General features: G+C 59.1%; 1 protein-coding gene across 1 annotated transcript; it reads left to right on the top strand.

The window, feature by feature from the left end:
* On the top strand, positions 1-21,708 carry ANO7 (anoctamin 7; the record flags this gene model as incomplete). The annotated part of the gene is made up of 23 exons (XM_080799414.1): positions 1-105; positions 1,038-1,095; positions 3,677-3,819; positions 5,642-5,749; positions 6,332-6,468; positions 7,296-7,353; positions 8,060-8,170; positions 8,928-9,093; positions 10,468-10,558; positions 11,036-11,132; positions 12,293-12,436; positions 12,505-12,642; positions 13,255-13,353; positions 13,439-13,541; positions 14,187-14,298; positions 14,543-14,597; positions 16,138-16,235; positions 17,012-17,157; positions 18,453-18,658; positions 18,744-18,886; positions 20,800-20,890; positions 21,323-21,442; positions 21,592-21,708. 23 exons carry the CDS (start codon positions 1-3, stop codon positions 21,706-21,708), a joined length of 2,646 nt encoding a protein of 881 aa, XP_080655540.1.
* Between the last annotated feature and the right edge of the window lie 340 nt (positions 21,709-22,048).

Here is a 22,048-nt window from a genome sequence, read left to right as displayed (position 1 = left end):
ATGCCACGGAGGCTGGCCCGGGAGGAGGACAGCACCATCCTGATCGACATGGTCCCCGGCACCGAGAACGAGGACTCATACGGGAGCACAGCCAGCACCTCACGGGTAAAGCTCAGGAGGCAGCCTCTCGCCTCCCCTCCTAGAGACCCACGCCCATGGTTCAGGAGGGTCTCTCTCTGCCTGGCCTGAGCCCTCACCCCTGATGAGACTCAGGGGCCCGGAAGACAATGGCCCTACCTGGGGTCCCAGCTGGTGGGCATGGACCCAGTGCCCATGGCCACCGTGTCTTCCCACAGCCCTCACCTGATGCCGGCCCTCCTGTGCCCTGGAGCTGCCCTGGTGACAGGAAGGGGGAGGCTCCCAGGTCACCACCCAGCTCCCCGGCCCTGAAGGACATGCAGACAACTTCAGGGACAGACTAGGCGAGAGGCCGGGCACAGGCTGGGCCAGGCCAGGTCCCACCCACGGGAAGGAAAGCTAGAGAGGGATGCGTATCATGTCCTGAGGCTTAAACACAGAATCTTCCTTGAGATGCCATATTCTGACGTGTGCAAAGTGTGGAAGTGGCCCAGGAGGGGAAAAACTCCTGACACCCCCTGCCCCAGAGGAGGGATGAGGATATCAGCTATGTCCACGGTGTTTGGTTACTTGCCTGGGGGTCATCTGGACCTTTTAGACACACTCTGGGCGCCATGACCACCTTGAGCCTGGGCGCAGAGCCACCTGGGGGGCTGTCTGGCTCTCCCCCAGCTGCTGGAGGCCCTCAGTCATGGTCACCTCTGGGTCCTGCCCATGCTACCTACAAGACTGACCCTTGTGCACAGCCCAGCCGGGTGCCTGGAGGCCCATGTGGCCTTCGGGAGGCCAGAGAGGGCATGAGGCTGACCTCAGCCCTGGATGTGCCTGTGTCTGGGAGCCGCTCTGCTCCCTGAGGGGAGGCGGAGGGTAGCACCCATGGGGGGAGCACCCGTGGGAGGGGCAGGAGGTGGAGGAGTCGTCAGGGTCAGAATGCCGCCTGCCCCTTCCTTTACTTCCAGCTGAATGGACACCAGGAGGCCGCCCGCAGGGTGGAGAGCCCTTCCAAGCCCCGAGTAGGTGAGCCCCTCCCAGTGTCTGACAGCTGTGCCCATGTTAGTCCTGGGGGTGGGGACACAGATGGAACGCCCACAGGTGGCAGCCGGTCACCATTCCCGGTAACCAGGCAGCCCCTCCCCCACCCAGCACTTTCTCCTGCGCCCGCCCCAGTGTCAAGTGCTGTGCCCAGGGTGCCCAGGGGAGGGCTTGGGGGTGAGCAAAGCACACTCGGGAGCTGGAACTGGCAGGGCGGGGGTCCCTCCTGAGGGGCCGGGGCTGCCCCCCGAAGACAAGCCCGCCCCTGTCCCCTGCCCGGGCTCCCCACTGCCACCTGCCGCCATGCCCACAGCCCCAGAGAGCACACACCTTCACCTAATAGCCCACGGGACAGAAACTATTACAAATAATAAAACAAAACAGAAACTAACAAGCATCAACGAGGCTGTGAGGAAACTGGGATGGTCGGGCGTTGCTGGAGGGAAGGACCCCGTGTGGCTGCTTCAGGGAGCAGAGCGGCCGCTCCTGGAAATGAGGCCTAGAGGCACCTGGTGAGCCGGTGACCCCATGTAGGCATCTCCCCGAAAGACCTGGCCATGGATATCTTGGCAGCCCCCATTCCATGGCTCGTGTGACTAACACAGCAGCAGGGGACATTCGTGCCCCAGATTTCATGGGGCCCTTGTCTTGGAGGGGACTGTGGGACGGCAGCGCCGTAGAGTAACTTCTGATCCCTCAGTCCCTCATGTATGACAACACCCCGCATCCTTTCAAGGGCTTATTGGCCACTTGTCTGTCTCTGTAGAAAAACGGCTATTCAAAATCTTTACCCATGTTTAAATTGGGCTATTTTGTCTTTCTAGTGTTGAGTTGAAAAAGTTCTTTATGTATATTGGATACAGGTTCCTTATTAGATATATGATTTGCTAATATTTTCTCCCACTCCCTGGGTTACTTTTCACTTTCTTGGTGGTGCTTTTGAAGCACATAGCTTTTTAATTTTGCAGAAGTCCCTCAGTCTTCTCTCTTCTTGCTAAGCTCTAGCTAACACACCCTCACCTAAACCAGGTCATGAAGACGTACAACTGTTTCCTCCCAAGAGCTTTGGCATTTTGGTTCTTATACTTAGGTCTGTGGTCTTTATCTTAGGATCTTAACTCCACTTTGAGTTAATTTTTGTGTATGGCGTGAGGTAGGGGTCCAAATTCATTCTTTCCAATCTGGATATTCACTTGTCCCCGCACCATTTGCTGAAAACACTATTTTTTTCCTATTGAATTGTAGTGCCCCCTTTTAAAAGAAAATGGATTAGCCATAAATATACAGGTTTATTTTCAGAACCTCAAATATATTTCATTGGTCTGTATGCCTGTCCTTCTACCAGTACCATACTGTCTTGGTTATTCTAGCTTCATAGTAAGTTTTGAAGTCCAAAAGTGTGAGTCTTACAAATCTGTTCTTCTTTTTCAACATTGTTTTGTTCATTCTGGGTCTCCTGTATCTCCAAATGAATTTTAGACTTGTCATTTTCTGAAAAACAAAATAAAACAAAAACAAGAAAAAAGCCCCCCCCCAAAAAAAAACCAGCTTGGGTTTTGATGAGGATTCTGTTGAGTCTGTAGATCAATTTCAGAAACAATGCTATCGCTATAATATTAATCTTCTGATTCATGCACATGCGATGTCTTTGCATATATTTAGCTTCTCTATTTTAACCATGTTTGGTGGTTTTCGAAGTATAAGTCTTACACAGTTTTTGTTGAGTTTTTTTATAAATACTTTATTTGGGATGCTATTACAAATGGAAATGGTTTTCCTCCTTTCATTTTGAGCTTATCGCTAATGTATAGAAACCCAACTGATTTCCATATGTTGATCTTGTGTCCTACAACTTTGCAAAATCTGCTATTAGTTGTAATAATTTCATAGTGAATTCCTTTGGATTTTTCTTTTTTTTTTTAAGATTCTATTTATTTATTTGACAGAGAGAGCGATCACAAGGAGGCAGAGAGGCAGGCAAAGAGAGAGAGGAAGGGAAGCAGGTTCCCTGCTGAGTAGAGAGCCTGATGCGGGAGTCGATCCCAGGACCCTGAGATCAGGACCTGAGCCGAAGGCAGGGGCTTAACCTACTGAACTACCCAGGTGCCCCTGGGTTTTTCTACCTACAAGGTCTTGCTATCTGTAACTAGAAATAGTTTTACTCTCATATTTACCTATTTATTTACCCCTTGTGCTGTGCTGATTCCTTCTTGCACATCTGCCAGAAAAGCAGGGACTTCTGACATTTTGTCCCGCCATTACAGTTCTCCGTGGCAGGGAGGGAATTCTGAGGGTGACTTGCACTAAAAGTCCTTGAAGCCCCTGTGGGATGTGGGGACTAACCCGCAGAGCCCAGAGCAGGCTCCAGCCCCTCGGCAGCCCCTCCCATCAGCCAGGTGTCCTTGAGCCCTCCCAGCCCTGACCAGAACCAGAGCGAGGGCTGGGAAGGAGACATAGAGCAGCAGGTCAAGGCTCCTCGAGCTTGGCTCCTACTCCCCACGCCTCCCAGAAGCTGAGCATCCCAGCTGGGTTGCCAGCCCTGACTTCTGTCCCTGCTGGTTCCTAGCAGACTTTGTCCTTGTTTGGGAGGAAGACCTGAAGCTGGGTGAGCAGCAGGACAGCACCACCGGGGACAAGATAGACACACACGCAGCCTGGAGGGAGACCTTTCTGGAGAACCTCCGTGCAGCTGGGCTGTGCGTGGACCAGGTACTGGGGTCAGTGGTGGGCTCTGCATCTGTTGGATGACCTATGACCGTCCCAACAAGGCCCGAGGGCATGGGGTCCGGAGCCCCGGAACAAACCCCGCACCAAAGTCCTGCTGGGTGCCCCACCCTTGGCGAGCTCCCCGTGCCTGTGGACTACTGACCATAGGCCCTTGTACGCCCAGTTTGCGCCTGGAGCCAGAGCCTTTCGGACCCTCCTGAATACTTGGGAGCCACCCTCCCCATTTTTCTGTGTAGGTGTGTCTAGGTGGAACCCTCGTGATGAAGACTAGCTGCGCTTACAGAACGCATCCGCTAAAGCAGCCCCTTGCCCCAACTGTATCCTCTGTGACAGCGGCCCCGCTGAGCACATGTTCAGTGGCAGAAGGCGTGCGGCTGCTCAGGGGGTCTGGGCCAGTAGAGTACGCAGCCCTGAACCCTCACCAGCCTTGCTGCCTGCCCCACACCCCTCACATCACCTGGTCCCTGAGGCCTCGCCCCGTGGGTCCTCCACCCACCCTTCCCACTGCCCTCCGCTGTCCCTAGGAGCAGGTCCTGCCATCAGGTGTCTTCTCCCTGCCCAGAGCGAACTGGTCCTGGATTTGACACTGATCACAGGTTCCCGTGTCTTTATCATCTCCGCACCAACTTGATGTTGCAAACAGTGCAGCTTGGTTTTGTTTGTTTGGACTTGATCGAACAGGGCCGTACTCCGTGCTGCTCGTCCCGGGTCGTCCCTCTGAGATGTGCCCCTGTACGTGGTGCGGCCACTGTGTGGCCAGCGTCCTTGATCAGAGAACTCCCTGGGGGATGTACCCCTCTTGACGACGGCGTCCTTGCGGGAATTGACATGTGCTGTGCTCACAGCCCCCCCACCCCCCCCACGAACGCCCCTCCACAGGGCCACAGCCACTGGTAGACATACAGCCAGGGGATTGGGGGTCAAGAGCTGACACCCCATCCCCTTCAAGTTTGGATCACTTGACAGTCCTGTGGGTGGGGATGAAAAGATGCCCCCCTTTATCATGGAAAAAGCTTTTGGGACCTTGTGGCTCCTCGGCGTGGCCCCATGAGTTTGCAGAACCGTCACTGGGAAGGGCAGGCTTCCCTCTAGTGGGGGTTGCAGGAGAACAGACACAGGCGACAGCAGGGGGCAGTCTAGAGGGCGGGTGTCAGCACATGGCTCCTCCCGCTGGGGCTGCCCACCCTGCTTGGCGAGTCTGCTCCAGGGGCCCTGGGCGGGGCCTGGGCATGCGCATTTAGGGAAGAGAGGGGTTTTGGAAACCAGCCTCTGTGGGGCAGAGGAGCCCCAAGTCCCGGTCTCATGACTCCAGGAGCACCTGCCACATGTCTGCACACACACGTGAAGAGACTTGCTCGCCCACTGACACACATGTGCACACTGCTCCATGTCCACGCATAACACGGACGCCCAGTGGCCTGTCAAAGGCCAAGCCCATTATTCACTAACTGCAAACTGAACGCTGACTTGACGGCCCCCTTAGGTCAGGAGAGCAGGGCGGGGGGGTCCCTGAGCAAACCACCTGTGGGGGCCCACTGGTCCCGGAGACCATGGCTGGCGCAGGCCCCCACAACCCCGTCCCCGTCCCCCATGGCCGATGCACTGACTTCCCGACGGCCAGGCTCACGGCCAGCTAAGCATCTGGAGGCGCTCGCACAAGCAAGCTGCCCTTTATCCAACGGCTTTACGGCTGGGACTGGGGAGCCGTTGCCACAGCTACAGAGACCTCCGTCTTCCCCAGGAGTGCGAGTGGACACACACATGTGCGCCCGCTCAGGCTCTCACAGAGCCCCTGTCCCTGCAGCGCACCATGCAGGACGGGCCAGGCACTGTGCATTACATCCTCCTCAGCGCCCCCTGGGCCGTGCTCTGCTACTACGCAGAGGACCTGCGCCTGAAGCTGCCACTGCAGGTAGGGGGGGTGTCCCCCACAGTGCCAACAACCCCGGAGGCTCCCCACTCAAGGGTCCTTGAGGGTCCCTTCCAGCCCCCATACCTGCACCCCAAGAAGCCTTACTGGGCAGCTGGGTGGGCTCAGGGAGCCGGGGGCGTGTGCCTCCTCCAGGCCCAGACCACCCCTCCTCCCCCACCCACGGAGGGCCAGCCCCAGCCTAGGGGACACAGGGCGGAGGGGGGAGCACCTGCCAGGTGACCCGATGATGACCTGCCTGGGGGCCTCAGTGCTGCCCACCCTGCCAGCCCCCTCTGACCCTGGTGGTACGGGCATGGACAGGCAGGGCTGCCCTCCTGCCTCTCCCCGCCCCAAGGGGCTCTGGGCCTCCAACAGCTCAGCAAGGCAGCCCTGGAGCCTGAGGCCTGGAGAGGGGCAGGGGCTGGCCTGGTCTCTCCCCGCAGGGCCCACAGCACGGCAGGGGGATGGTGGTGGAGGGCAGATGGGCACTCAGCACCCCCCTACACCCCCACCACACGGCACAGTGCCGGTCTCCACGTCACGTCTGTTGGGGAGTGGGAGCTTAACACCCCTGCCTTCCAGGAGCTGCCCAACCAGGCCTCCAACTGGTCAGCAGGCCTGCTGGCGTGGCTGGGCATTCCCAACATCCTGCAGGAGGACGTGCCTGGTGTGCCCCCCGAGTACTACTCCTGCCAGTTCAAAGTGAGCAAGCTGTCAAGGTGAGGCTCGGGCTTCTCCCGCGGCAAGACCCCGCTACACGGCAAATGCAAGGCTGTGGGACTGAGCTCAGACAAGGTGCCCCCTCCACAGTCTCGCTCCCTCCCTGGGGGTTCCAACCAGGGACATGCCTCTCAGCGGGCAAGCACCGACTACCTTGGTCAGGGCAGGCCAGGGCTGCTGGGGGACAAACATCCCCCAGAGTTGGCCAGGCACACAGGTGTGTCTCCTGCTTAGCTACAGGTCCGCGGTGGGGGGCAGGGTCTTCGGGCCCAGGCGCCTCACTTCGGAGGAAAAACTGAACGGGGCCTGTCCATGTGCACGGTACAGCCCCACACAGACACAGCCTGCCTGCGGACAAGGCCAGTGTCAGGGGCAAGTGGGGACCCATGTCAGTGACCAGCTCTAAGGACTCCCAGGGGGTCTCACTGCCCAAGCTGAGAACACCTCCTTCCAGGCCTGGGGGAACCAGCCTGCCTCCACCCACGGTACTTCCCAAGATCCTGGGGTCAATCGTCCGTCCACACAGGCCACCACCAGACACAACCCACGACCCTGTTGGTCCCGCGCTCAGAGCCTCAGGGACACGTGGAAGGTTCCCCCACCGACTTGCCCGCTGTCGGTGGGGGCAGGTTTCTGTGCTGTCTGGAGAACCTTCTGTGACCTCTGCCTCCAGAAAAGGAAAGGGGCCAACTGGAGTCAATGCTGCTGGCGGGACAGTGGCTGTTCTCCTGGGCGTGGGATGAGGCTGTGCATGTGAGCCCCCCGCATGCACTCCCGGGCGTGTGCTGCTGCAGGGGCTGGACTTCTGTGCTTCCACACCCCACAGGTTCCTTGGGAGTGACAACCAGGACACCTTCTTCACCAGCACCAAGAGGCACCAAATTGTGAGTGGGCGTCCCCGCTGTGGCCCTGAGCTGAGGACAGAGGCCTCTGTGGACACAGGAAAGCTCTTCTGTGATCACAGTGCCAAAGTCCTGGGCCAGGGGCCCCTCAGAGCTGAGTGCTGGAGGCTTCCGGGCTGCCCTCCAGCTCACTACACCATGGGGGCCCTGCTCAGCACTCCTCCACGACCCCCAGGGACCCAGGTGGTCGTGGGTCCTGCTGGTTGGCGGGGAAGGGGACCGAGGGCCAGAGTGGACCCGCAGCCACAGCATCCCTGAGACCAGCTGCTCCGGGAGGACTGTTCCAGTGGCCTCAGAGGGGAAGACAGGGGATAGGCCTGCCCAGGAGAGGCCCCTGCTGACCGCTAAAGGGCACAGGGCCTTGTGGGCTGCCTGGGCCAAGGGCAGTGCCCACCCCCAACACAGGAACCCCGATAGAAGCTGACTCCTGCCCAGAGTATGGACTGGGAGCCAGCTGTGTGCAGCCAGGGCCTGGGTTCAGATCCAGACTGGACCCCTGTGAGTCCAGTGACTCTGGCCAAGGTCCCCCCATTTCTAAAGTGGGACTGTGGTGTGTGTGGGTGGCTACATGAGCAAGAACTGTGACCACACCATATGGGCACCGTCAGCAGGGAGGCGAGCGGGGCCGGGACAGTCCTGCCCTGCTTTCACACGACAGGTAACGGGTACCATGTCCATCTCTCCCCAGCTGTTTGCCATCCTGGCCAAGACCCCATATGGCCACGAAAAGAAAGGCCTGTTTGGGATCGACCAGCTGCTGGCAGAGGGCGTCTTCACCGCAGCCTTCCCCCTGCATGATGTGAGAGCAGGAGCTTGGTTGTTGGGGTGGGGGGTTCTGGCCTGGGTGTGAGGCTGAGTTCCTTGCCAAGGAGGACCCCAGGGCCCTGCCCCCTGTGCTAGACAGCCTTGAGCAGATGGGTGGCCATGCCGGGGATCGACAACACACTGGTGACATGATCCAGCCCCACAGTGGCCTGTCTGAAGCCATGGGGGCCAGAGGCCACCCCCCTTGCCATGTGGCAGCTTCCATCTTGGGGAAGACGGTGAGGTCTCTGGTGCCCCTCACAGAGCTGGGTAAACCAGGCCAGTGCTGACGAGGGGCACCTGTCAGCCTGACCAGTGTCCTCGACACAACGTCCAGCGTGTGGGGCTGGGTCCTCACGCACAGGACCCACCGTGAGTCCTCAGAGCTGCACACAGGGGTGGTGGGGCCTGTGGGCTGGGCCAGGCCAGTACCCACCACTGTGTGACAGTGGGGACTTGGCTGGGAAGGCCTGGTGCCTCCCCCACCACTGACAGCCCCTTCCTTCTCTGGGAGGCACAGCTGGCCCCACCTCCCCATGTTCACTGGGGACCACACCGCTCTGAGACTGCTCCCCCCTTCCCTGCCCTGGTCTTGGACCCCAGGAGCCTTGGCTGAGGGGCTCCACTCAAACGAGCCCTTCCTGGCTGCCTAGTCCCCCAGCATCATGCTGTCTTCCCTTGAGTAGCTCTTGGGTCCCCCACCTCAGGGAGGGCCACCTGGATCTCCCCACTGGATGGCTTCTTGTCCACAGGGCCCATTTAGGAACCCCCCGGAGGGCACACAGGCTGCAGGCCTCACCCAGAGGCAGATCCTGTTCCAGTACTGGGCTCGCTGGCACAAGTGGTACAAGTGCCAGCCTCTGGACCATGTGCGCAGCTACTTCGGGGAGAAGGTGGCCCTCTACTTCGCCTGGCTCGGTCAGTCCTGCCCTGCTGCCCCACTGGACCTCCCGCACCCCCTAGCTCAGGCTTCAGGCTGCTGATCTTTGCCCCCTTGAGGGGAGCCACACTGACACCAGAGGAAAATGCTTCCCAATTCCCAGCCCTACCCCCACCCAGCCACTGCCAGCCCCCGCCATATACCCGTGGCTCCTCTGGGGGCCTCCTACTGCCCCAGTGAGGGACGGGCAGCCCCCTTCTGCAGGCAGGGCCCTCCCGATTCAGCCCCCAGTGTCCCCAGCCCACCACATGTGGCCTGTGAGGCCTGGAGCCACTGCAGGCACTCCCAAATGGTGGCGGTCACCCCTGCCCAGGGCCCAAGGTCAGCCACCCTGTCCCCCGCTGCAGGCAAGTTGGCTCCTGCAGAATGACCCTCTGCCCTGGGCAGCCCAGGACTTCCTGCTCCCCTCACAGGCTCAGCTCTATCCCCACTCCCAGTGCAGCACCCTCCCCTGCCCCCTTCTGAAGCCCCTTCTCATCCCCAAGCACAGCACATGTGCCCTCCAGCTGCGGGCCAAGGCAGTCCTTCCTCCGGACTCACAGGGCCAGCAGTGCTAGGGTGCTGCGCCTTTGCAGGGACCCCGCCCTCATGTGATACAGCCACTGTGGACCCAGACAGGGCAGGGGCCACCCATGTGGGGAGGACCTTGGGGCTCCATCTCAGGGCCAGGAGAAGGAGGGGCCATGGGAAGCAAAGCCAGGCTGCAGGGCAACACAGGGCAGAACAGGCTCTTCATTGGGCTTCTGGGCCAGTTGTCACTCTGGCTGCTGCAGGGTGGAACTGGAGATGGGACACCAGACCAGGGGCTGGGCTAGACCCATGGGAGATAGCAGGGTGTCCGCTGGAGGGATGGGGCAACCGAGGGACCTGGCCATGTTAGAGGGGGCTGCGGGGGAAGGGAAACATTCAGAATGGACCCTACCTGTCTCCCAGATCGGAATGCAGTGGGCTGTGTGCCTCCCACAGGCGGGATGTCTACTCCGGGCATGGTGGTTGGAGCCAAATGGGTCTTAGGAAAGGGACGTGCAGGAGCCCTGGGGGGTCAGGTGCCGAAGTCAATGCTGGGGGGTCCAGAGGCCAGGACAGAGGACAGGAAGGAGGAGCTGGGCTCAGAGCAGCCAGGGGACATTCCTGAGCACCGTGCCTTGCTGGCTTCCTCCCAGAAGGTCCCAGAAGGTCTCAGGTTCTGTTGGCTGGATGGGGGTGCCCAAGGGACAAACGTGGCTGAGCAGACCCCCACCCAGTGCCTGACTCAGCGCTGGCTACACCCAGGCCCTCCCAGGGCACTGACAGCCAGCTCCCAGGGTCCCTCATCCTGTTCCTGATGGCCAACCCCAGTGCTGCCCCTGCAGGGTTCTACACGGGCTGGCTCCTGCCAGCAGCGGCGGTGGGCACTCTGGTGTTCCTGGTGGGCTGCTTCATGGTGTTCTCAGATGTGCCCACGTAAGTGTCCTCTCCTCTCAGCTCCCAGCACTTGTCCCGTGTTTCCTGAGGGGGGTGGTGTTTGGGGGACCCAAAGGTGTCAGGCCCTTTGCAGAGTTGGGGAAGAAGGTGAGCACTGAGCACATCCTTGCCCTCCTGTAGACCTGGTTGGAAGGCTGACGGGTGGGCAGGTGGGCTCCCAGGCTGACACAGGGGGACAGGTGGGCTCCTGGGCTAATTTTATTGGTATTCACCCTTGCTTCTTCTAATAGTATAAGTGTTTCTTATAAGTAAATGACTTGGCTTGGTTTTATTTCATTATGGAGCTAAAACTTCAAAAAGTTAACTCAAAAATTATCTTGGCATGTATTCCAAAACTACTTTTTAAAGAAAGACTGAGCCTGGCAAGGCCATGGTGGGGAGGGAGAGGGTGAGGGGTGGGACTGACGGGGGCCTGTCCCCCCCACGGCTCCTGCAACCTGCCCTTGTGCCCCGAAGGCAGGAGCTGTGCAGTAGCGCGGATAATTTTGAGATGTGCCCGCTCTGCCTTGACTGCCCGTTCTGGCTGCTGTCCAGCACCTGCAGCCTGGTCCAGGTATGGAGCCGCGTGGGTGAGCTGGTTTTGGCCACGCCCTGTCTAGAGCCCCAGCCCTGTCACCACCGAAGGCGGACTCCCACTTGCCCCGTGAGCTAGCTAACCACTGTGACAATGTTCCCACCAGGATCGTGCGGTCCTTCAGCTTTCCTCTTCTTGTTGTTATGGGTAACCAGTCAAGCTCAGTGGGAAGACCTGGCAGGCAGGCAAGCCCTGAAGCTCTCAGGGCACAAGCAGACTGAGCAGGCAGCCAAAGGCTGCCCGCAGTCCCGGAGCCCAACACACCGCCTGGGCATGGCAGCTTTTCCATGAGAACAGTGGCCTCATGGCCTTGCCTGCCTCCCCCGCACACTGGGCCTGGAGCCCTGGTGCCAAGGTGGGACCCACGGACCAGACACACTTTTGACAGACTTCTGGGACCCCATTTGAATCAGCTTCCTAGGGCCGCTGTCACGTATGATCATAACTGAGGTCTTTAAAACAATAGACCCCTGTTTTCTCACAGTCCTGGAGGCCAGAGTCCAGGATCGAGGTGCACAGGGTTGGGCTTCTTGGAGAAGCTGTTCCATGCCCCTCTCCTAGTGTGTGGGAGCCGCGGGAGTCTGGAGTCAGCTGGCTTGTGTCCCTCCAGCTTGTGTCAACCTCCGCCCCCAACTTCCCTGGCTTTTCCCCGTGCTCTGTTCCCCCTGCTCGCATAAGGATCTGTCACTGGACTTAGGGCTCCGACCAGGGCGCTGTCTCTGGAAGGCCTTACCTTAACTCCGTATGCAAAGGCCTTCACTCCAAATCAGGCTATGTTCTGAGTCCAGGTGGAGATTGGCTTTGAGGCCCACAGTTCAAGCCACTACAAGCCACCCTCTGGTCCCTAGAATTTCATGTCCATCCCATGTGCCAAATACACTCGCCCCTAGCCAGTGTCCCCCAAAGTCTCAGCCTGTTACAGCATGACCTCTACGCGCAAGTATGTCCCCAGCTCTAATAGTCCCTCAGGCTGTAGGCTGCCCTGGGGCAGCATTCCACCCCCATCGGGGGCCCTGGGCCCCAGGGAACCAGCCACCTGCTTCTGAGTAGGCATGGCCCTTCCCAAAGGGAGAACTCCCTGGGAATGAAGGGGCCTCGGATCCTGGGCAAGCCAGACACCCTGCCCGTGCCCCCTGCAGGCCAGCCGGCTCTTCGACCACGGAGGCACCGTCTTCTTCAGCATGTTCATGGCACTGTGGGCTGTGCTGCTCCTGGAGCACTGGAAACGCACGAGCGCCACGCTGGCCTACCGCTGGGGCTGCTCCGACTATGAAGACATCGAGGTGGGTGCCCCGGCAGCCGCCACCCTTCCACGTATGCAGGCTGCTGCTGAATGTTGGCTCCCTTCCAGGAGAGGCCTAGGCCCCAGTTTGCTGCCTTGGCCCCCATGACGGCCCTGAACCCCATCACTGGGGAGGACGAGCCCTACTTCCCGGAGAAGAGCCGCCTGCGCCGAGTGCTGGCGGGATCCGTGGTGGTGGTGATGATGGTGAGCCTCCCCACCTTGGCTTCCCTTCCCTGTCGTCTCCCTTCTCCTGACCATGTGGAGCACCTTTGTCACCCCTTCTCCCCTGGATGCCGGGAGCCTGCTGCCTCCCCCGCGACCCAGAAGACTCACAGTCCCCAGAAAGGGCCCTGGCTGCCTGGGCTCCAGAGAGGGGCCAAGCCTGGGGCCTAGCTGGGGGCCAGGTTGCGAGAGGCGGGCGCAGGCTCTGGGAAGATTTCCCCATGGACGCAGGCCCTGTGGCAGCCTTCAAGCCAGGGATGGGGGGTGGGGAGGAGTGATCCCGGCACAGGGCTCCAACACCCTTTCCTTGCCTTCCAGCCGAAGGGCTTCCTGACGGGACCAGCCTCCCACCCCTTCCAAGACATTAGCACCCCCCACTGTTTGGTTGGTGAGGGGGTAGAGTGGGGGTAGAAGGGATGGGTCTCCAGCACCTAGGGCCAAGGACAACGCACAGCGGCCCCTTGACACCCAGAGGAAGCCCGCCCTCTAGTCTGAAGGACCTTCCTCCCCGCCCTCCCCCACTCTGCCCTTCGCCAGGAAGGGGCACAGAGCATGGGCCCCTGCTGGGGGCTCAGGCGTCTGGCTGCCCTACAGGTGGCCGTGGTCGTCATGTGCCTCGTGTCCATCATCCTGTACCGGGCCATCATGGCCATCCTCATGTCCCGGTTGGACAACACCCTCCTCGCAGCTTGGGTGAGTCTCCACCTGCCCAGCTGGTGGGTGGAAGGCTCTGGACCACTCCTTCCCCTCTCTGCTCTGACCCACCTACTCCCATCAGGCCTCACGCATTGCCAGCTTCACAGGGTCCGTTGTGAACCTGATCTTCATCCTCATCCTCTCCAAGATCTACGTGGCCCTGGCTCACATCCTGACGAGATGGGGTGAGTGGCCAAGGCCGCAGGGCACTGACCCAGGGACTCACCCAGCCCTGGCGGCAGAACACACCCCTCTCCCATGAGTAGGGTCCTTCTGTCTGAGTGAGGCACGCGCGGGCCCTCCCCTGGGGCAGCTTTCGGGGGAGAGCAGGAGACCCTCACGGCTGAGCTGTCCCTCTGGGGGTGGTGGTGGGGGTGGACTTGTCCACAGCCCCTTCCCTCGGTCTCATGCCCTTTCTAGCAGCCTCCCCCACCCCCTGCCCCACACTTCCTGGGACAAATGTTAATGAACAGTCTGTCCATTCCACAGACTCCTGTCTGCTTCCAGCCTGGTCTGGGACAGGGGCAGAGAGCTCAGGGCCCACCTGGGGAGGGGGCTGGGGCGAAAGAGTGCTACGGAGCAAGCGAGGGTGGGGTGGCCCTCTGGGGAGTGGGGACGGTGTCCCAGGCAGAGGCTCCGGGTGTGGGGACAGCAGTGGCAGGGCCCTGTGGGAGCGGCCCACGGTGTTCCTATGCTGTCCCCTCCAACTCACCCTGTTTGCCCCACCTCTGGCCCCTCCACCGGCCCACCCCCAGCCTCTTATCAGTCCTGGGACCCAGGGTGAGGCAGCCTCACGTGGGGGGACTAAGGCCCCTCCCCCTGTGCCCTAGAAATGCACCGCACCCAGACCAAGTTTGAGGATGCCTTCACTCTCAAGGTGTTCATCTTCCAGTTTGTCAACTTCTACTCTTCCCCCATCTACATTGCCTTCTTCAAGGGCAGGTCAGCGGCGCTCCCTCTGGCCACGGTTCCCCTGTGGCCCCCCGTGTGGGCGCTGGGACACCGTCCAGACACCCAGGGAAGGCAGGCGGTTGGCACCAGAGCCCTGAGTGGGCTCACCCAGCAAACTGGGCTTCAGGGTCCACATTGTGCCTCCTCTGGTCCGGTGGGGGCCATGGGGCTCAGTAGGTCAAAGGGCAGCAGCCCCTCCTCACTCCTGGCCTCAGGACCTAAATTCTCCCCCCAGGTTCGTGGGATACCCGGGCAACTATCACACCTTGTTTGGGGTCCGCAATGAGGAGGTGAGTATGTGGGGACGCCAGCACCTGCCGGTGGGGGGGGCGACCCCAAGGCGTATGTCCTGAGCCACCAGAGCCCCACAGCACTCCCGCACCACTTCCACCCCCGGGCCCATGTGTCCTATCCGTGCCCCTATTTCCACACGCCCTGAGGCACACCTGAGCCCAGTTCCTGCCCCAGTGATGGACCCGAGCCCCCATGAGGGGCTGGGGGTGCAGAGTCTGGCAACCCTCCTGGGCTGGGGGCCGGCGACTAGGACGGGCTTGGCTGCTCCTCATGGCTGGCCCCAGCCCTGGGAGCACCAGCTGCTGTGAGAGCCAAGCGGGAACCTACTTTTTCACAAAGTGCAAGTTAAGCCAACTTGCAGGGTGCAGGACAGGCCCGCTGTCACATGGGTCCCCCAAGCAGACTCTAAGAGAAAGACTTGGTGCAAGTAATTGTTCTGAGTGTCATCCCAGGGAGCACGTGAGAGGCCAGGGGAGCAGGCAGAAGGGAGTACGCCTGTGAGTACTTGAGTGAGGGGGTCATGGCCGTGAGCCCCCAGGCATGACTCTGCCCTGGACCCTCTGGGACATTGTAGAAAAACCTTCCAGATGGTCCTTGCGCATCTGGTTCCTAAGCATTGGATGGCCAAGCATGCCTGAGCCCAGGGGCTGCATGAAGGTCCCCAAAGGCCGCTGTGCTGGGTCAGGGGACATGGGCGGGATGCTGACAGTCCCTGCTGGGATCATCAGCTCTTCTCCTGTCTGAGAAGGTCTCCTTCCTCCCCACAGGTCTGGGCAGTGACCCACCCCAACTGCTGACTGCAAAGGGGCCACCTCAGTTTCACATGAGATGGGAGGGGCTTCTTAGGGACAGGGTAGCAGGGACCCCAACTCAGGGGCATGACTGTGCGTGACACACTGTATCAGCTAGGCAGCATTCAGTGACCAGTGAAAAAAGGTGCTAACTCAAACTGGCTTAAGCAAAAAAGGGAGTGTCACTGGCTTTGGTATTGAAAATATTCAGGGCCCTGTGGGCTCAGGTATGGCTGGATCCGGGTGTTTAAATAACGTTGCACTGCTCTCCCAGCTTAGGCTGTGTTCTCAGTCAGGGTCACCTTACCTGGTGGGGAAGATGCCTGAAGCTGGCCCAGCACTCCTGGCTCAGTACCCCTGTGAAAGGCATGCTGTCTCAGGAGCTCCCTTAGAAGCCCCAGCCCAATTGTCACTTAATTTGGGTCACCGGTTAGTGGGGCCTGAGTCCTCCTTTTAGCCACAGGCTAGGATCAGCCCCACATAACCCTGTGTGGGTCCCCAAAGAAAATCTGGGGTGCCATATGTCAGCACTCCATCATCCTTCTGCACAATCTGGGGGAGTCTGTGGGGAGCTTGGGTGAGCCCAGGGAAAGAGAGGAAGAGTCTCTGCAGTCTTCAGTGTGCCATGGCATGTCTAAAAGGGAGGTGACAGCATGGCAGGGGGCCACCTTTGAGGTGTAGAGAAGGATGGGTGGGTAGGAGGACAGTCCTTCCCCCGAGCTAACCTGAAACCCTGCTTCTGTAGTGTGCGGCGGGAGGCTGCCTCATCGAGCTGGCACAGGAGCTTCTGGTTATCATGGTGGGAAAGCAGATCATCAACAACGTGCAGGAGATCCTTGTCCCGTGAGTCAACCCTAGCCCCAAGGGCAGCACCAGGGAGGAGCAAGGGAGGGCCCAGGCTTCAGGTGCCTCCATCTCCCCAGTGCCACCGCCACTGGCCCCACTGGGGCCCTCCTTAAAGCAACTGGGCCCCCTTGCGGGGCTGGAGCCAATCTGGACACCCTCCCATCCCCCCTGCACACCTGGTCTTCCCCCACTAGCAGCTCCCAGCTTGGCTTTTCTGGGGCACCATGAAGATGTAGCTATGGGACCTTGACCAACCCAACACTTGACCAACCCCCCGCCCCCACCTCGGTGCAGTCTTGCTTCTCTGTGAGGTCGGTGCAGTGAAGCAGAACTCAGGATTATAAGGGCAGGGCATAGCTCGGTGCCTGGAGCAGACAGGGCCTGGACAAGTGACAGTATGGCAAAGCAACAGGCACACATGACCACCCCCCCAGCATATGGCAGAGCGACATATATGTCCACCACACCCCCGGCACAGAAATTGCCCTCGTTTGCCCCCTCCAAACCTTGACATAGCTCTTGCCCCCTGCTTTGCATTTCCTGAGGGGAACTCATTCCCCTCAAAAGCTATCAGGAGCAATGTTGATTTTACGGAGGACACTGCAGGGGTGCGGGGGAGGGGATGCCCCCCCACCCCTGAGATGTAGATGCTCTCTTCGCCCCTGCCCTCCCTATGGCTCAGACCCTCCCCTGATGCTGCCTTTGAACTGTGGAGCACACAGGGCTTAGCCTGGAAGAACAAGACCCATTTCCCCGGGTGTTTCCACCTCCAGGAAGCTACAGAGCTGGTGGCAGAAGTTCCGGCTGCGTTCCAAGAAGAGGAAGGCCGGGCCTCCGGAGGCCGCTGGCCAGGAACCCTGGGAGGCTGACTACGAGCTTCTGCCCTGCGAAGGCCTGTTTCAAGAGTACCTGGAAATGGGTAGGAGCCATGTAGTGACCATGGCCTTGGGCATCTGTGTACATCTACCTGTGGGGACAGAGGGTCCCCCATGGAGCCAGGTCCCCAAAGGCTCTGGAAAGGAGATTGTGGGGGTTGGAGGGAAGACGGCCTGAGAGAGGATGGCTAAGAATGGAAAGGAACAGTGTTGCGGGCACAGGGGTCCAGAAGAGGGTCTGGGGACCTTGGATGGGGGCACAGGCAAGCATGGGCCAGAGCCACGTGGCGGGAGTGAGAAGAGAAGCAGAATGCTGCGGAGACGGGCCCTGGGGGTGAGGACAAAGGCCTGCTCCAGATGTGGGGACACTTAGGAGGTGATTTTCCCCAGAGATCTCAATGCCCACACTCTGCTGGACTCCAATGCACCCTCGTCAGCTGGTACCCATGCACGCAGCTCACTCCCCACGCAGGGTGAAGCCCTTTTGGAGGGCAGGGCGTGTGTCCACTACAGGCACTGGTTCCTGCAAGTGCAGGGTCCTCCTCAGAGACAACGGAGGGGAATCGATCTCCCACGCTCCTAACCTAAAGTGGGTATCTGGACCACACACTGGTCTGAGTGCTCCGCTAGCCAAAGCTGAAGGGGTGGTAGAGTGTTATCATCCACCAATCTATGGACAAAAGGGAGTTGGACGGTTCTTGAGGGAGAGACATGCTTTTTCAAGATGACATGGAGTGGGGTTGACCTCCCGTGTCCCTACTCCACCAGACAAGAAAAGGGACTCCATGCTCCCCTTCATAAGTTCACGTAAGACTCAGAAATCCCTTTCAAGAAGCCATTCCCGGGGCGCCTGGCTGGCTCAGTCAGTGAAGCAGGCAAGTTTTGATCTCAGGTTGTGAGTTCAAGCCCCACACTGGGTACAGAGAATACTTAAAAAAAAAAAAAAAAAAAAAAAAGCTATTCCCTAAAGCTCCCCTGAGGGGGTGAATAGAGAAGCCAGCCCTAAAATCAGAAGCAGGTTCCTGCTTCCATGGCTGCAATGAGGCAAACAGGGTTTCTGAGCACTGGGGAGAAGAGTTCCAGAGTCCCTGACCTCAGGGAGCACGGGGAGCCCCAAGCCAGGCCAGAAAGGCCTGCAGCGCTGTGTGAGCAGCCAGGGGAGGCTTCCTGGGGGAGGGGTCTCTGGAGGTGTGGCCAGAGCCTCCCCCAAGGGGCGGAGGGGTTTGGTGGTGGCAGCTGTGGAAGGCTTCTGCGGGCAGACGGGGTCACACTGTGTGGGCCCGGGGTGGGGGGGTGCTGTGGGGGGGGGGCCGGCGGTGACCGCCGGTGTTGTTCGCAGTGCTGCAGTTCGGCTTCGTCACCATCTTCGTGGCCGCGTGCCCGCTCGCGCCCCTCTTCGCGCTGCTCAACAACTGGGTGGAGATCCGCCTGGACGCGCGCAAGTTCGTCTGCCAGCACCGGCGCCCGGTGGCCGAGCGCGCGCAGGACATCGGCATCTGGTCCCACATCCTGGCGGGCATCGCGCACCTGGCAGTGGTCAGCAATGTGAGCGCCGGGGCTGGGCTGGGGCGGGGTGGGACGGGGCGGGGCGGCTCAAACCGGCTCCCGCTGACCCGCCGGCCCCGCCCAGGCCTTCCTGCTGGCCTTCACGTCCGACTTCCTGCCGCGTGCCTACTACCGGGGGACCCGCGCCGGCGACCTCCAGGGCTTCGTCAACTTCACGCTGGCGCGCGCCCCGCCCACCTTCGCGGCCGCGCACAACCGCACGTGCAGGTGGGAACGGGGAGGGGGTGGGGGCGTGCTGGGGACGGGCGCCTGGGCCGGGGTGGGGTGGAGTCGGACAGGTGGCTCCTGGACCGCGGTCCTGGAGCTCCGGCCTCCTGCTTATTTGGAACTGATGGTGTCCATTTTTATTATTCTATAAGTCACCCTTGCATTTTTAGCATTCCGCTTAACTATGTAAGCGTTCCTGACCAAGAATGTAGGGACTCACTCGTCTCCTTTCCCATGTGTGACAAGGGTCTTCACACACTTTACAGCCGACTGAACCCCCACCACTGCACTTTGTTATTGTTACACAGTTTTAGTTTTACTATTAAAAAAAAACCATTTTGGGGGCACCTGGGTGGCTCAGTGGGTTAATCCTCTGCCTTCAGCTCAGGTCGTGATACCGGGGTCCTGGAATAGAGCCCCACATTGGGCTCTCTGCTCCACGGGGAGCCTGCTTCCTCCTCTCTCTCTGCTTGCCTCTGCCTACTTGTGATCTCTGTCAAATAAATAAATAAAATCTTAAAAAAAAAACCATTTTTAGTAATTTGTTAATCACATCTATTTGGTATATTTTAGTAGCTTCTGTGACTACAGTTTCTTCAGCGTTGCCTTCCCTCTGAGTTTTTATTCTTGCTGTAGTATATCCTGGAATAGCTCTTTCAGGAATGGTGTGTGTGGTTGGCATACCCTTATGGTGACATAAGTTGGTTTTAATGCCGGGAATTCTCTCTTTGTCCTTCAAATAGCAGGCATACAATTTTTTTTAAAAAGATTTATTTATTTATTTGACACAGAGAGAGAAATCACAAGTAGGCAGAGAGGCAGGCAGAGAGGGGGAAGTAGGCTCCCTGCTGAGCAGAGAGCTCAATGCGGGGCTCAATCCCAGGACCTCGAGATCATGACCCCAGCCGAAGGCAGAGGCTTAACCCACTGAGCCACCCAGGCGCCCCCAGGTGTACAATTCTAGGTTGACTTATTTTCCCTCAGCTCTTTGGGACTATTTACTCTCTTGTGACCTGGTTTTCTTGTAGGAAGCACTGGTGGAGTCTCCTTAAAAGTTTCTCACTGAAGTACATGCTTTTGATCTAGAAGGTGTTGTCTTTCCTTAGTTCCGGAAACCTCTCCCTTTCATTGTTTCAAACAGAGCTTCTCTAGTCTGCATTTTTAGCTTCTGGAACTCCTGCCACCTTGGAGTACCTCTGTCTTCCCTTCATGTCTCTCAAGGGCACGGTGAATATCTTTGACACCTTCTGGCTCTGTGTAGAGCACTCAGGGTGATTACAAAGAATTGTCTCTGCATTCCCAGTCTCTCTTGTGTCTAGTTTAGCCACTGAAAGTTTATGACATTCATTGACGGTTTTCCCCCTCAATTACTGTTTAATATTTGAGATTTTTCCCCCTACAACATTGGCCCTGGTAGTGCTTTCCATCAAGTGCAGCATATAAGTTTATGTCACAAAGCAGAATGTCACATCTTGTCAGAAGTACAAGAAACCATCCAAGGATGGCGAGATGACAAACTGGAAGTTACGAGCCTATTCAGTCAGGAGAGCTGTTCTGGGTGGGCAAGTGTGAATAGAGTTTGCTGCTGGTCTCATGGAATGGCACATTTTCTTGTGTTAAGTAGGGTGACACCACCCACAGCAGCACAGATTTACTCTATTAGCACATCCGCTGGACAATAGGACATTTGCCACCACGGGACCCAATATAGGCTTCAGGGGAGTGGGACGATCCAGCCCATCCATCCTTCCCTTTGGGACCCCAACACTGAAAGCTAAAGGTCTTGTCAGAGTATCCTCTTTATGAGTACTTGCTCCTCTAGGTGTCCTCAGGTAAGCCGGGTCCAGAATCAGGGTCAGGGAAGGAAAAGACAGAGCCACAGCTGCCCACACTGACTTCCTGGTCTCCTGCAGGTACCAGGCTTTCAGGGAAGATGATGGGCAGTATTCCCCGACCTACTGGAATCTTCTGGCCATCCGCCTGGCCTTTGTCATTGTGTTTGAGGTGAGCCAGTCTCCCAGTTCCCCAACTGACTTCTCCTACTGCCCCCCGCCCCCCAGGATGCCTGATCCACCATGTGGCGTGCAGGTGTGGGGTGCACATGCACCGCCACCTGGTCCCATCACAGCTCTCCTGCACACCGTCTTCTCCCTATCTTGGAACCAGTCAGTGCCTGCCTGGCCTGTCTCTGAGTGCTGCCAAGTGTGCCGGGAGGCTCTACAGGGCCCCGGAACCTGGGACCGTGTCTGGGACAGGTGTCTGTAGCTGTGGCTCCTGCCGCCTCCAGGGGTTTCCTCTGCTACACTGCTCTTCTGCAGCTCAGCCCACACCTGGGGAGCAGATGCCCACACCTGGCCCTGTTCAGGCGAGTAGAGGCATCTGTTCTACCAAGGGTGAGCACCCTCTCCCATTGCTTATACCATGTCCTGCTCCCAGCATGTGGTGTTCTCCATTAGCCGGGTCCTTGACCTCTTGATACCCGACATTCCCGAGTCTGTGGAGGTCAAGGTGAAGCGGGAGTACTACCTGGCCAAGCAGGCACTGGCTGAGAATGAGGTGAGCAAGCCCCTGCCCAACCCCCAGTCCTCCTGCGTCGCCTTTCCCCATCTGCCAGTGGCATGGCACCTGGCCTGGCACTCTGCCGTGGCCCGTGACAGACCAGGCTCAGTCCAGTCACTCCCTCTTACACCCTTTCCTGGAGACAGGCTCTCTCTGGAACAAATGGAGCAAAGGACAACAGCTCCCTGGGCTTGGAGAAGAGTCTGGGCTCACAGCTTACAACGCCAGGAGTCGGCCAGGCCTCACCAGTCCCTTCTCTCTGAGGTCACAGGGGTCACCTCAAGTCGGCAGCCGCAGCTGGAGAGCAGGGACTCCCGAGGCCCCAGAGCTATCACAGGCTCGCTGCCCTCAGAGGCCACAGCTCACTTCCTGCCCCTTCTTGGCCCCAAGTGCTGTGACCTCAGTGACCCTGGGTCTCTGCTCAGGCACCTTACCTCCCAGGTGCTGGCTGGGGGGCCCCAAGGCCAGCTGACTGCAGCAATAGCTGGAGCTGCTCCCTGGCCTCTCCCTCCCAGGGCAGGTAGCTCCACACCAGCTGTACTGGCCCGCCTCACCCCTGCTCAGGGCCCACTGCCTGCTTCCCTCCCAGCGCCTTGCCTCTCT

The sequence above is a fragment of the Martes martes genome (genome assembly GCF_963455335.1).
Source record: "Martes martes genome assembly, chromosome: 3".
Taxonomy (NCBI): domain Eukaryota; kingdom Metazoa; phylum Chordata; class Mammalia; order Carnivora; family Mustelidae; genus Martes; species Martes martes.
The sequence above is the reverse complement of the archived record's forward strand: the minus strand, read 5'-3'. Positions and strand labels throughout refer to the sequence as shown.